This window comes from Nyctereutes procyonoides, unplaced genomic scaffold (assembly GCF_905146905.1).
Source record: "Nyctereutes procyonoides isolate TBG_1078 unplaced genomic scaffold, NYPRO_anot_genome, whole genome shotgun sequence".
NCBI lineage: Eukaryota > Metazoa > Chordata > Mammalia > Carnivora > Canidae > Nyctereutes > Nyctereutes procyonoides.
Window position 1 is genome coordinate 7068568 of NW_026575026.1, and position 16704 is coordinate 7085271.

Here is a 16704-nt window from a genome sequence, read left to right on the forward strand (position 1 = left end):
AATTATATTAGGAGGGCAATAAAGCTTGGGCTAAGAAATCTGGACTTTAATATATCAGTCATTAGTGAACCACTGACGGAGATGCTAAGTAGAGAAATTATATGGTCAGAAACTCTCTTCTTATCTAAGAACTTTTAAGAAAAAACGAGAATTAATCATGAACCATGTCTTACTTTGGGCCAGCTGACATCACTGGACAACTTTCCTCTGTACAGAAATCTGTGATTGTTCCATAAAGCATATTAATCTGATTGAAGAAATCCACAGCTGCAAAGTAAAATATCAGTTATGAGTAAAAAATTAAATTTTAATTTTACTCAAGCAGAATCCTAGATTTATCAGTGTTCTTTCTTCTACAAAGAAGAGATGAAAAGTATACACAGGAATTACAATATTTGGCTACTCTGAAATTAGGGGCTCTGTTTATTAAGTGACTCCCTTAAGAGGGTTAAAAAAAAAAACAGCACAGCATGGGAGAAATCCTTTGCAACACATATAACCAACAAAAATTTGGTGGTTCAGTCAGTGAAGCAGCCAATTCTTGATTTCAGTTCAGGTCATGATCTCAGAGTTGTAAGATGGAACCCCACATCAATGTGGAGTCTGCTTAAGATTCTCTCTCTCTCTCTCTCTCTTCTCTCTCTCTCTCGGGCAGCACCCATGGCCCAGCGATTTGGCGCTGCCTTTGGCTTGGGGTGTGATCCTGGAAACCTGGGATCAAGTCCCACGTCGGGCTCCCTGCATGGAGCCTGCTTCTCTCCCTCTCCCTCTGCCTGTGTCTCTGCCTCTCTTTCTGCCTCTCTCTGTCTTGTCATGAATAAATAAAATCTTAAAAAAAAAAAAAGATTCTCTCTCTCTCTCTCTCTCTCCCTCCACCCCCACATACACACCTTCGATCATATGCTCTCTCTCAAAAAAAATTTTTGTATTCAGAATATATATAAAGAATTCCTATGGATCAAAAAGAAAAAGACAACATAGTAGAAAAATGTGAGACAGTTTTTTTTTTCTTTAATTTATTTATTCTTGAGAGAGAGAGACAGAGAGAGAGTCAGAGACACAGGCAGAGGGAGAAGCAGGCTCCATGCAGGAAGCCTGACGTGGGACTCGATCCAGGGTCTCCAGGATCACACCCCGGGCTGCAGGCGGCGCTAAACCGCTGAGCCACCCGGGCTGCCCTGTGAGACAGTTTTGAACCAGCACTTAACAAAAGAAGTTTCCAAATGGTCAAAAGCACATGAAAAGACATTGGCAATCATGGAATTACAAATTTCAGTGATAGTGGGATGCCATTCCATAGCCATCAAAAAAGTTAAAATGTATTTGAAATACAAAGCTAAGAATATCCAACATTCTAAAAGAACAAGATGAACATTAAAATTTATAAAGCACAATGAAGAAAACACTGTGGTCTTAGTAGACCAATGGAACAGAATGGAGACCAGAAACAGGTGAGTTTAGAATAAACAGCAATCACAGAAGCACATTAGTTTCAGGTGTACAATACAGCGACTCAATAATTTTAAACATTATTCAGTGCTTATCACATAAGATGTACTCTTAATCCTCTTTGCTTAATTCACCCCTCCCCCAACCCACCTCCAGAAATATATATATATATATATATATATATATATATATATATATTTTTTTTTTTAAAGATCTTATTTATTTATTTGAGAGTGAGAGACATAGTACAAACATGAGCAGGAGGAACAGTAGAGAAAGAGGCAGAAGCAGAGGGCAGCAGGGAGTCTGATGCAGGGCTGATTCCAGGACCCTGGGATTATGACCTGAGCTGAAGGCAGAGGCTTAACTGAGCCACCCAGGCGCCCCCACAAATATATTTCTTAAGAAGAATACAAAAAGGACTAATTGTAAAGTAGAGCTTTCTATGTTTCACTGGATTTACTCCTAGGTTTTTTATATTTTTGATGCTATTTATAATTTTTATATTGACTCCACTAGCAATCTTATTAAATTTACTTATCAGTAATAATAATCTTGGGATAGTAATAACAATCCTAATATTTTTGTTTTCAACATTCATTTATATTGACTATGAATGAATATACTTTCTTCCAAGAGAAATTAAGAACACAATCCCATTGGGGCACCTGGGTGGCTCAAGTCAATTAAGCATCTGACTCTTGATTTTAGCTCAGGTCATAATCTCACAGTGGTGAGATAGAGCACCACACCAGGCTCTGCCCTGGGCATGGAGCCTGCTTAAGATTCTCTCTCCTCCCTCTCCTGCCCCATCCTGCTCACGTGAAAAAAAGAAAACAATCTCACTTATCATTGCACCAAAAATAATAACATACCTAGGAATAAACCTAACCAAAGAGGTGAAAAACCTATACTCTGAAAACTATAAAATTGATGAAAGAAATTAAAGATGACATAAAGAAACAGGAATGTCTTGGAAGGATATGGATTGGAAGAATAAATATTGTTAACATGTCTATGCTACCTCAGATCAATTTAGAGATTTAATGTGATCAAAATACCAGAGAACTAGAACAAACGATCCAAAAATCTGTATGGAACCACAAAAGATCCTGAATAGCCAAAGTTATCTTAAAAAAGAAAAGCAAAGCTGGACATACTACACTTCCAGACTTTAAGGTGTATTACAAAGCTGTAGTAATCAAAACACTATGGTACTTGCACCAAAATAGACGCATAGATCAGAAGAGGAAACCCAGAAATAACTACACAATTATATGGTCAATTAATCTCTGATGAAGCAGGAAAGGATATGCAATGGGAAAAAGATAGTCTTTTCAACAAATGGTACTGGGAAAACTAGTCAGCTGCGTGCAAAAGAATGAAACTGAACCACTTTCTTACACCAAAAACAAAAGAAACTCAAAATGGATTAAAGACCTAAATATGAGACATGAAACCATAAAAATCCTAGAAGAGAGCACAGGCAGTAATGTCTCTGACATAGAGGAGAGCCACATTTTTCTAAATATGCTTCCTGAGGCAAGTGAAATAAAAAAATAAATAAATAAATAAATAAACTAATGGAACTACAACAAAAGAAACAGCTTCTACACAGCAAAGAAAACCACCAACAAACTAATAGGCAACTACTGAATGGGAAAACATATTTGCAAATGCCATATCTGATAAAGGATTTGTATCCAAAATATATAAAGAACTAAAAAATTCAACATCCAAAATATAAATAATCCAATTAAAAATTGGGCAAAACACATGAACAGACATTTCTACAAAGACATATAGATGGCCAACAGACACGTGAAAAGATGTTCATCATCACTTATCATCAGGGAAAGACAAATCAAAACTACAATAATCATCTCATACCTGTCAAAATGGCTAAAATCAACAAGAAACAACAGCTATTGGCGAGGATGTGGAGAAAAGGAACCCTCATGCACTGCTGGTGGGAAGGCAAACTGACATAGCCACTGGAAGACAGTAAGGAGGCTCCTCAAAAAACTAAAAATAGAATTATCATATGGTCCAGTAATTCCACTACTGAATATTTACCCAACGTATACAGAAATACTAATTTGAAAAGATATATGCACCCCTATGTTTATTGCTGCATTATTTACAAAAGCCAAAATAAGGAAGCAACCCAAGTGTCCATTCAAAGATGAATGGATAAAGAAGACATGGTGTGTGTACATGTATTTCATTATATATATAATGAGATATTACTCAGCCACAAAAAAGAATGAAATCTTACTACCTGCAACATGGACGTATCTAGAGAGTATAATGTTAAGTGAAATAAGCCAGTCAAAGACAGACAAATACCATATGGTTTCACTCATATATGGAATTTAAGAACTGAAATCAAAGAAGAGACAAACCAAGAAACAGACTCTTAAACTATAGATAACAAACTAGTGGTTGCCAAAGAGGAAGCAGTGGTGGAGGATGGAACAGGTGAAGGGTATTAAGAGTACCCTTATCCTGATGATCAGTGGGTAATGTACAGGATTAGTGGAACGCTCTATTGTACATCTGAAACTAATATAACACTGTATGTTAACTACACTGGATTTAAAATTTTTTTAAAAGTCTGCCCGAAAATACAAGAGTATCTCATAAATGTATTTTACTAATTTCATAAGATCACTATCAAATTGCCTTAAAAAAAAGCATAATACAGGGATCCCTGGGTGGCGCAGCGGTTTAGCGCCTGCCTTTGGCCCAGGGCGCGATCCTGGAGACCCGGGATCGAATCCCACGTCGGGCTCCCGGTGCATGGAGCCTGCTTCTCCCTCTGCCTATGTTTCTGCCTCTCTCTCTCTCTCTGTGACTATCATAAATAAATAAAAATTAAAAAAAAAAAAAAAAAAAGCATAATACAGACAAATAACTGAGTACGCTACTAAAAGAAGCAATTTAGTATAGTGGCTAAAATGTAGATTCTACTTGTCATGATAAGCAACAAGTGATATATGGAGTGCTGAATCACTATACTGTATACTTGAAACTAATACAACGCTGTATGTTAACTGGAATTAAAATTAAAACCTAAAAAAGAAGTGTAGTCTCTAAAATTCTAAAATATATTTAAGCCCAGGTTCTATTATTTGATAGCTGTATGACCTAGGCAAATAACTAATCTTTCTGTCTCACCTTATCTATATTAAACTGAAATAATAATAGTAACTACATCATGAGGCTATAAAGATGAAATAAAAATAATCCATATAGAAAGGATAATAGACATAGAATTAGTGTTCCATAAATATTAATTGCTGCTGTTATTTTTTTCCACTGAAGATGGTAAATCTATGCTTTGTATTATAAGGGGAGATAAAGATGTCATAAAATTCCATATTCACAAATAAAGGCTAAAGTGGATTGAAGTATCACTCTACTGTGACATTAGGTTGCTAACTAGATCCCTGAACAGACAACAACCCAACACTCACCTACAATGAGGCTACTAACCTAATGTAAAGTCTACTGAGAAACAGGCTACTTACTGTTCACTGCAACCCATTCATTTAGATCTTCCCCTTCAGGAAGCATGACAGCCATCCGGAGATTGCCACTACCAAGTGTAGCTTCTGCATGCTTTAAGAGCTCATATTGGTGAGAACCCTCTGGAATGTTCTTCTTTGGTTTAAACGTTTTAGAGGAGCGGCTACCACTATAAATAGAAAAGGAAAAAAAAAAGAACCTCAGTATTTAAGGCATGACTTTCAACAAAATATACTCTATTGTACTACTGAATAAAATAACATTGAAGTGATCCTAAAGTCTACAAATAGACCTAAACTGTACTGGCTGCATTAAATCCCAGCAAAATAACTGTTAGAGCCACAATTTTGATACCCAAAACTTCTACAAACCTTCTTTACATTCCCTACTGCAACTCCTAAGGAGAAAAAGAATTTCTAGCTATAATTAATCCAGTTTCTCACAATAAATTAATGACTCGGGGGCAACCCCAGTGGCTCAGCGGTTTAGCGCCACCTTCGGTCCAGGGCATGATCCCGGAGATCAGGGATCGAGTCCCATGTGGGGCTCCCTGCATGGAGCCTGCTTCTCCCTCTGCCTGTGTCTCTGCACTCCCCCCCTGTGTCTCTATGAATAAATAAATAAAATCTGTAAAAAAATAAAATTAATGACTCAGGATTACAGGTTGTTATCAATAAAAACAAAAAGTACTTCTGTGATTGTTTTTGGTCATTTCATTCCTTTTCACCTCTATTTTAAGTCTCTCGTCCGACTACAAATAATTTATTTACTTCATTAAAGATACAGCTTTATGTCAATAAAACACAAAAATCCTAGACTGAGAAAGAGAAGTTACATGTTCTGTCCAATTATAGGAAGCATCAGCAATCTTAATCAAGAATTCCACATATGCAGATAAATAGCTAAACATTAATAAGGTTGACTTACTCAAATTTCTGAATTTGTGTGGATACATAACGTGCATTTTTAATTTCTTTTACGTACATTTTTTAAATGGATCAAATGAAACTAGTCTTAGAAAAGGTTTTAAGAGTTTTTAAGAGGTGGATTCTTCTGCTAATGCTATCAAATTCTTATCAACTGTATTATATCCCAGTCATCCCTTCTCAACACTTCCCTCTTCTCTTCATATAAAAAGGAACAGTTAAGAAAGAATGAATTAGACAAGGCTGGGTAAGTGGAAAGTCTGTAAAGTTTAATGTTACTAAATCCATATCACCAAAACATTCAGACATGTGAACTTACGAATATGAAAGGGGAATTCCAAAAAGAACACATAAAAATAGTTAATATTCTCCAAGCCCTCCACAGCTTTTCACTTACTACCCTCTTCTCCCAAGCTTACCCCTGTGATCTCTCCTGTTTTCCCCAAGATAAAGGGTAGTTCTCAATGCTGCTTACATATTATAGTCATCTGATGCGCTTTCAAAAAGTACTGAGGATTCCTGAGAGAATCTACCAGTCAACCCAAATATCCAATTCAAATTACAAGTATTTTTCATTCTAAGGCAATGGCATTCTCCTTTACACCGAAGTCTCTCCTCAGGTGTTCAGTTGGAGTAAACTGAGGTTCCTCAACTCTAACACTGCCTCCTCTCCCTGCCAGGTATTTTTACTTAACGAGGTAAAAGCCCCAATCAGACATTACTACTCTGCTTAAAACCACTCAGTGGTTTTCCAGTGATCTCAGATCAAATCCAAATGTCAAACATTAGACACAGGCCCAGGACCAACACTAGAGTGCAGAAACTCTTCTTCAGTTTAACCAGATGATGCTTTACACACCACAAAGAAGTTTTAAAAATTATATTTTGGGTTTTTTTGGTGCTTTTGCTATATCAAGGCTCAGGTGATCTAATCCTAATTGTGAGGCTAGACTGGAAATAAAAAAAAAAAAAGGTTCTATTTCTCATTTTGCTATTTTCTTATGTTACTTAGGAAACCACAAATTATCATCTATTCACTTTATTTTGTTTTTTGAAAGTCTGGAAAATAACTTTTTACAAAAGGGTACAATTTAAGAGATGAGATAATGTTTATAAAATGATTTTAGTTCCTTGCAAATTGTGGACTCCCTTCTCTGTTTCTTTTCACATACATTCAACTTCCAAAATGTTCCTAAGCCCTTTAATTTTCTTTCTCTCTGACCCTTCTGCTTTATTCAGGCAGAATAACCATTTCAACGTATATGTTTAAAATATTCTTTTTAAAGACCATATTCAGCTTTTTCAACTGCTACCTGAAACTTTTACCAGTATCCACCCTACCCTGGAAGAGGTGATCAATACTGCTCCCCATTCCTAGGTCAAAAGACCAACTGACAGAGTCCTCAAGGTGAAAAGCACAAATATGAAAGCATATACACAAAAGTCCTCATCAATAAGTACAAGCTCTTATAATAACAATATAAGGCCAAATGCATATATCTCACAAGGTGTTTTAAGACATTTGATGCAAATATTCACAAACATTTTCTTTTTTTTTTTAAGATTTTATTTATTTATTCATGAGATACACACAGAGAGAGATAAAGAGAGGCAGAGACACAGGCTCCATTCAGGGAACCCGACGCGGGACTTGATCCCAGGTCTCCAGGATCAAGCTCTGGGCTGAAGGCGGCGCTAAACCGCTGAGCCATCCAGGCTGCCCACAAACATTTTCAATAACATAAAGTATGTTGTCCTCCCACCCCATCATGTCTCCAGAAGAAATCTGTGTATCAGGAGAATCTCAGAACAAATATCTTGTGTATCCTTCCAGAGAGATACATTTCTATGTCTAAACAAGCATAAGAATGCTTGGGCCTGTTTTGTTTTTACGCAATTGTTGCATGCTATAGTATGCTACTACGTGTTTTTCACTTAATATATCCAGGAGATGGCTGTATATTAAAATAGAAATAGATCTAACTTATTCTTTTTAAGAATGATTAGGTACCCAGAATGACTGGGTACCTGGGTGGCTCAGTGGTTGAGCGTCTACCTTTGGCTCAGGTTATGATCCTAGAGTCCTGAGATGGAGCCCCTACTTCTCCCCCCTCTGCCTATGTCTCTGCATCTCTGTGTCTCTCATGAATGGATAAATAAAATCTTAAAAAAAAAAAAAAAGAATGACTAGGACTTCCTCATATAAGTGTATAATATATGTATATTTTTTAGATTCTATTTATTTATTTGTTTGTTTGTTTGAGAGAGACCGAGAGGATGAGCAGAGAGGAGGGGCATAGAGAGAAGCAGGCTCCCCACTGAGCAAGGAGTCTGATTGGAGCTTGATCCCAAGACCCTGGGATCTGCCTCTCTCATGAATAAATAAATAAAATCTTTAAAAAAAGAAAAAATCTCCCTTATAACTAGTCTTCCAATTTGATCTACCTTTTGTAAATTTGAACGGCATTATTTATTTCCTCTTTGAGAACCTAAAGAATAGATTAGCCCCCATAGTGACACCTAGGTTAATACCCACAAACCATTATTTCCTACCATCTCAACACTGTCACGTCTATCATTACCCTTAATTTTATTTAACCCTTTTTTGTACAATCGAACTATGAATGAGGTTGATACTTTCAAATTTGGACAGGAGAATCTTAAGGCTAAAGGAATTGGGGCAGGGAGGAGATATATAGAGAACTCAAAACAGGGGCACTGGTAAAGGTTAGAAAATAGGGATCTGTATATTTTGACACTGGAGAATGTCAATTATCTTGGACAAGTTATTAACATTACGAAGCCTCAGCTTCCTCATCTATAAAATGGGAATAATAATATCTACCTTACTACTGAACTCTGTGGTAAAAACTATACTAATATTAATTCTCTTTGCTCCACCCCTAGGTACCAATCTGTTATTTGTATCAGTAGCTCCTTCCATAGGTCTAATCCAATACTAAAGATCAGGTACTTGATAAATACCTGTTAATTGACAGTTCCAGTGAACTTCAGGCTAAGAACTCCTACATCTGGATAGCAATGATGATGATTAATATTAACTAGCATTTACTGCAGGTTTTGTGCTCAGAAGTCTTTTACATGCAATATCTCATTTAATCTTCTTAATTCTATTATGTACAGGCTATTATCTTATTTTATGGATAACAAAACTGAGGCTTAAGGTACTTATGTAATTGGCTCAAGATTATAAGAGTGTAATGAGCCAGAATTTAAACCTGGGATTTAAATCTTTAAAGTCCATTCTTTTACCTGCTACCCAAGACTACATGATGCTTCCATTATCTTCTATCCAATTACTTCAAACAACTTTCTTCCTAAATCAGCACAGTTTAATCAAGCCACTTATGGAACACAAAACTAATTCACACTGAGAGAGTTATCACTTAGGCACATTTTTAAAATCTTCAAACTACTTAATTCCATTTCCTCCTCATACTTATTCTAATATATATGAATACTTAGAACTACCATTAAGGAAAAATAAGGGGATCCCTGAGTGGCTCAGCGGTTTAGCAGTTTAGTGTCTGCCTTCGGCCTAGGGCGTGGTCCTGGAGTCCCTGGATCAAGTCCCACATCGGGCTCCCTGCATGGAGCCTGGTCTTCCTCTGCCTGTGTCTCTGCCTCTGTTTATGTCTCTCGTGAATAAATAAAATCTTTAAAAAAAAAAAAAAAGGATAAATAAAACCCTGCCAGATAGGAATTTCTCCTAAAGGTTGCCAAACATACCAATGCTTTCAGAAAGACAGATATGTACCAGCAAAAAAATGTTAGAAATTACCAAAATCAAGCAGAGCATGTTATAAAAATAATAAAGCTATAGGCTAAAAGACAATCTTCATTCAAGAAAGTTAACAATGTGAACAAACATAAATAATTACATTTCTGCCTAACCCTAACATTCTTTCTTTTTTTTAAAGATTCATTTATTTATTTTGGAGAGCAAGACAGCGCAGGCACACAAGCAGGGGGAGGGGCAGAGGGAGAGAGAGAATCTCAAGCAGGCTCCGTGAGCAGCACTGGAGCCCTACACAGGGCTGATTCCAGGACCCCCCAGGTCATGACCTGAGCCAAAACCAACTGACATTCAACTGACTGACTGAGTCACCCAGGTGCCCCATGCCTAACAGTCTTTCTAAGTGACTATTATGAGTGGTACTATTGCTATCATTGATGTTAGGGAGTAAAAATCCTTAACATTGCTAGAAAGTAAGAAAGAAAGCTAACAGCAGACTAGAAATTGAGGAATTCTGGTAAGATTAAAAAGCTGATGAGAATATACCTGAAACTAGGAGGATATTATATATCATTTATACTTCAATAAAAAAAATAGATTTAAAAAAATGTTGATGAGATACAGTGACAGAGAAGCCTAGAAAACCTAGCCTAGAAAATGCCCAGTGATACCTCCTATAACAAAAGTGAATCCTGAAAATACTATGCTAGTGAAAAGAACCCAGACACAAAATATATAGTATCATATATTGTATGGCTCCATTAATTATTTAAGATTTTATTTATTTATTTATTCATAAAACACAGAGAGAGAGAGGCAGAGGCATAGGCAGAGGATGAAGCAGGCTCCCTGTCATGAGCCCAATGTGGGACACGATCCCAGGGCCCCGGGATCATGCCCTGAGCCAAAGGCAGATGCTCAACCACTGAGCCACCCAGGCGTCCCCTGTATGACTCCATTTATATGAAATGTCCAGAATAGATAAATCTACAGAGACAGAAAATAGGGGCTGGAGAGGAAGAAATATAAGAGTGACTACTAATGATACATGGTTTTTTCTGGGGTGTGATGAAAATGTTCTGGGATTAGATAGTTGCGATGGCTGTACAACTTTGTTAGTATACAAAAATCCACTAAGTTGTACAGTTTAAAGGATGAGTTTCATGGTGTGTGAATTACAGTTCCATTTAAAAAATGATCTTTATTATTAAAAAATAATGCTTCTCATCACCTCAATAAGTCAGTTTCTTTCATCCATTTATCCACTCTTGCATTCTGTCTTCCAAAGAACATATTCTGACCACCATCTATATTTTAAGTAGCACTGTTTTAAGCCCTGAGATGTAACTTTGAACAAGAAAGACCCTACTCTCAAGGTGGGAATAGAAAGAAGATTTCAATATTCGGAGGTAGAACCAACAAGACTCACTTTTGGATTTCATGATTTTTGGAGAATGGTGGTTTTTTGCCTATAGCTGAGATAATGCCTTAGGTCATTATCAAGGAGGATTCCTATGGTTTTTTTTGTCTCAAGTAGGTAGAAGATGGGTCATTTATTGAGACAGGTTTGGGGAGATGAGTTTTAGACATGTTAACTTGAGATACCAGACATTCAAATGGATATGTTAGGTAGGCAGTTGTATTTATAAGACTCAGGCTCAGAGGAAAGATCAGACTAAAGATAACTAATAATTTTGATATCTTCACTGGTTAGCACAGTGCCAAAAGATACCCTAGTATATTAGTAAATGAGTATTTTATAAGCTGTGAGACGTCCTATAGTAGTAAAAAAAAAATTGTTTATGATTTAGCTCAGGGCTTCCAAAACATCTTTAGTCATGGAAACTTTTTTTCCATATTTTAACATCTTGCGCTTTAACACATTATTAGGGAATATTTCACCAGTATATTAACCTGCTAACTGGGATGCCTCTCAGTATAGAGCAGATTCACAACACCTACAACTTTACAAAGTATAATTCAGTGACTTCATATAAGACCAAGCAGAGGGTTGGTCAAGTCACTATTTAATGCCCCATAACATTTTATAATTTAATCCTTAGAAAATAATAAAGCACTTCACAAAGGCCAGTTAGTTTCTATACCTGTGAAGTGACCTAAGGCATTATCTCAGCTATAGGCAAAGACACTAAAGTTTAATCACTCATCTCCGATCACCCGCTGAGCTTTTGAGTTGTATACAAGCTGCGGTTTCTCTTGCCCAGCACTAAGTTCATTATTCTAGTCAGTAAATAGGTACTGAAACCCCAAGAGATTCTAGGAAGTGCCCAGAGTCAAATGTCTGGGTGATTTCCATGCAACAGCAGTGATTCCATTTTCAGAATCCTATACAATTTGCTGCACTGTTAAAAGGAAGAAACAGAAATTTCCACGTGCAAAGCTCTGAATAAACATCAATCTAGAAACTGAGTTGGCAGTAATTCCAAATATACTGGTATTTCAACCAAGAAACATCTAGAAAGCTTAAATATCACTTCTTGTATAAAATTTTTTCCTAACCTCCCAGGAAAAACTCCATTCTCTCTTGTGTTTCACTGTAGCCTAAAGTACCTATAACACCTTATATGTGTATTTTTGTGTTTGTTCTCTTTTAGATAGTATCCTGGAGATGACATCACCAATTAGGCAGGACCATTATGACAATTAAATGAGTGAATACATTTAAAGCATCTAAGTTTTAAGGTAGCTATCACATAACATATGCACAGTATAGGAATGGACAGATTTAAATTGTTCAGTGAACGAATGACTATATGTATATGCACATTTACATGCATGTATACATATTTGTACATGTATAAATAAAACACCAATCCTCACTTCATCCTTGTCTTAGTCCATTCAGGCTGCTGTAACAAAATATCACAGATTGGTTTATAAACAACACAAGTTTAGTTCTCACAGTTTCAGGGGTTCAAGATGAGGGTGACAGTATTGTCAGATACTGGTGAAGGCCCTCTTCTGGGTTGCTACCAGCCCACTTCTCACTGAATCTTCATATGTGGAAGGGGCTGGGGGTTTTGTGGAACCTTTTTTTATAAGGGCACTAACCCCAATCATGAGGGTGGAGCTCTCATGACCTAATCACCTCCAGAAGGCCTCATCTACAAATACCATACATTGGGCATTAGGAGTTCAACATATAAATTGGGGGAACACATACAGACCATAGCAATTTTACTTCCACACGTATATTAATCCATAAAGAGTCAGCTCAAAACATTCCCTATTTGTTTACATTTTACACTAGGATGTGAGTTACTCAAGAATATAAATGTCTAAGTCACCCATGAATCCCAAGTACCTAATCTAGAGCTTGATACCTAATAAATGTTTATGTTTATTTAATTTTAAATAATGATGCTGAAAGGGGAGAAAAACTTCTTACTGCAAAGGGAACAACTGCTCCCAATATTAAAGAAAAAAAAAACTGATCTATAATCTTTATTTGGTACAACAACTCTAAGAGATTTTAATTGCAACAAAAGAAGTAGCAGATGGGGGCACCTGGGTGGCTCAGTGGTTGACTGCCTTTGGCTCAGGGTGTGATTCCAGGGTCCTGGGATCGAGTCCCGCATCAGGCTTCTTGCGAGGAGTCTGCTTCTCCCCCTGCCCCTCTCTCTCTCTCTCTCTGTCTCTCATGAATAAATAAATTTTTTAAAATCTTGAAAAAGAAAAGTAGCAGGTGGATTGGGGTTAATTCCTAATCCTGATACCAAAATTTCATTTTCAACCTTGGACCCTTTGTAGTCCTGCCCTATTTAAACCTTGGTTTAAAAACTGGTCAATCGAGGGCAGCCCCGGTGGCGCAGCGGTTTAGCGCTGCCTGCAGCCCGGGGTGTGATCCTGGAGACCCTGGATCGAGTCCCACGTCAGGCTTCCTGCATGGAGCCTGCTTCTCCCTCTGCCTGTGTCTCTGCCTCTCTCTCTCTCTCTCTCTCTCTCTCTCTCTCTCTGAATGAATGAATGAATGAATAAATAAATAAATAAATAAATAAATCTTTAAATAAATAAATAAAAACTGTCAATCGGGCAGCCTGGGTGGCTTAGCGGCTTAGTGCTGCCTTCAGCCCAGGGCGTGATCCTGGAGACCCAAGATTGACTCCCACATCAGGCTCCACATCAGACTCCCTGCAAGGGTCCTGCTTCTGCCTCTCTCTAGGTCTCTCATGAATAAATAAATAAAATCTTTAAAAATTAAAAGAAAAAAGAAAAAAAAACTGGTCAATCAAAGCAAGACATCTCAGCTCTAAATTAAATCATGAACATGTATAATACCAACAAAAGTAAATTTTTAAAAGTATGAAAGTTTAAAAAATGTGAATGCTTATGAAAACATGGCAATAAAATGACTGTTTACAGAAATGTTAATAAACTGATCTTTAAAATCAAAGCATACTATGCAATATATTTATGACTCATCATATTTACAGTACACCATAGATCAGTAAACCAAAATCACCTATATATATGGAGACTTCTCATCCTAATGGTTTAGTAGCTGGTGGCTGCTATTGCTTAGCTCTACTATCAAATTGTTTCAAAAACATTCATTCACTTTAGAAACTGCCAGATTCAATTTAATGAACCAGTGGCTCTTGAGAAAACCAAAAGCCATCAATTAAGTACATTATCAATTTGAGATTTGTAAAAGCAGCCTACAGCACAGAGTAATGGGAGAACACTGACTGCTAACTGGAATCCTATAGCCCTAGAATGACATGGTGCCTCTACTTAGTGAGACACTTAGACTTAGTTACTTAGCCTCTCTACAGCCTTATTTGCCTCATCTACAAAATGGAAACTTATGCTGAAGTTGTTTCAGGATTAGAAACCAGATAGTAAAATACCTGGCACAAAGATCCCTACTGTTTATTATTTAACTTGGGGTGTTATCTATTTCATGCAGAATCTTGATTTTTGCAGTTGGATACCCTGGAATCCCTCATTTGGCTTATACTAGTTATGTGACTTTAGGTAAACTACTTAATCATTCTGATTTACAGAAAAGAGAAATTGTATCACCTATCATGTAGGATGGTTCTGAAAACTAAATGATATGGGGGCACCTCGGTGACTTAGTTAAGTGTCTCCCTTCAGCTCAGCTCATGATCTCCACGTCCTGTATCCTGGTATCAAGCCCTATGTTAGGCTCCCTGCCCCATGGGGAGCCTGCTTCTCCATCTCCCTCTGTCCCTCCCAACCGCTCACTCTCTCTCTCTAAAATAAATAAATAAAATCTTAAAAATCTTAAAAAAAAAACTAAACAATATGTACAGAAACGTAAGGAACCACCCTGTGCATAGTCAGCACTCAATAACTGATACCACTTAAATATATTCATACCATCTCTTTATCCCTTATAGCAAAAGCCCATCCATAGATACAAGCTTGAGTCACAGCTACATATTGTACATATTTAAGAAGCAACTCTAAAAAGAGCAAAAAAATCATGCAATGTCAAAAAATACAACTAAAATAACAAGATACTTGGAATACTTAGTGTAATCAAGATTTGTCTCATTAGAATTTGTTTATACAACTGACAAAGTGTAGCCATGGAAAATCACAAGATCCCCCAGTTTCAACTGGTTCATCTAAAAATAAGAGGTTGGACTAGAATCTTCTCCAATTCTAAAACTGTATATTATCCAGAGATTTGATCTCATTCTTACCAATTCCACAAGTCACCATAAATCACAAACACCATGAAGAAGACTGCATATTGGTAAATATAAAACTATGCTTTTTATAAGTAGTTGAAAAAGAGGCACAAAAGTACAATGATTTTGCCCAACTTAAATTCTGTAGTATTACCTAAATTCCAAGTCTTACCTCTGTGATCCTGACTTACAGGAGCCAACACAGGCTCTAGTATACGGTTTTATTTTATTTTTTCTATTATACTGTTTTAGAGTACAACTGTAGGTCATCAGAAAAACTGAATTCTTCTTTAGAGAAATTCAGATAAAATATTTCTTTTTTTTCATTCTCCTTTTCTGTTGGGAAGCAAGGGTTCCATCTTTCCAATCACCAATGATTTAAGCATGAGACTACGGCACCCAAACACAGGACAATCATTCCTCTAAATGAAAGCTAACAAGCAGCTTATATTTACCAGTGTAATGTCAGGAGAGTTCCTGTGAAAATAATAATCAAACCTGGGAACACAAGGCAGAAAAAAGACTATATAATACTCGAGGAATGGTACAATTAAAAAAAAAAAGCCACTTTAATCCTAATACTGAAAAAAATGACATTTTCTGGGATTCAGCAATACTTCCCAGTACCTGCAATGGGTCAACTGCAGCCATTTAAAACTATGAAAGGATAACACAAATAAGTGAAAACCACCAAAGAGGAGAAAAAGAAAAAAAAATGCATAAAACTAATCATAAAAATCTTCCCTCATCACCCCCAGTTTTTTTTTTTTTTAACTAAGTGAAATGTATCAGAACTGCCACAAGAAAAGGGAACAAATCCATTAAGGTTAGCAGGGTTTCTCATATATACAAATAGGTGAAGTATTTACTGATAAAATGATAAAATGTCCTTGAGTTGTCACACCATATACCTTACTCATAACAATCAGCCTATAAATGTTCAAAACTATAAGCACTTCATAAAAGCATATGCTTCAAATTCAACAGCACTTTGGGAAGAAAAAAAACCACTCTCTACCTTGAAATAATACAGAGAGAAAAACCCTGACAGAGCTCTCTATCAGACTCCATGAGAAGAGTAATAAACATGTTAAAAGTAATAGGTGAAAAGCAGCTTTATTTTTTTTTTAAGATTTTATTTATTTATTCATGAGAGACAGAGAGAAGCAGAGACATAGGCAGAGGGAGAAGCAGCCTCCCTGGGGGGAGCCTAATGTGGGCCTCAATCCCAGGACCCCAGGATCATGACCTGAGCCAAAAGCAGATACTCCACCACAGAGCCACCCAGGTGCCCTGAAAAGCTGCTTTAAATCTATTTCCAGAATCTGTAAGTCATTTTTACAGCTCCAAGTATGCC

At 36.8% G+C, this 16704-nt stretch overlaps 1 protein-coding gene across 2 annotated transcripts in view; it reads right to left on the bottom strand.

Annotated features, from left to right (window-relative positions):
- The window catches only part of MOB1B (MOB kinase activator 1B), a 45163-nt gene that overhangs the window by 16355 nt on the left and 12104 nt on the right, over positions 1-16704 (bottom strand). For both annotated transcript variants that reach the window (XM_055315281.1, XM_055315282.1), the window contains 2 exons: positions 4983-5149; positions 174-267 (listed from right to left, as the gene is read on the bottom strand). In XM_055315281.1, the coding sequence (XP_055171256.1) occupies positions 174-267; positions 4983-5149 (261 nt within the window). The remainder of the gene's footprint in view (positions 1-173; positions 268-4982; positions 5150-16704) is intronic.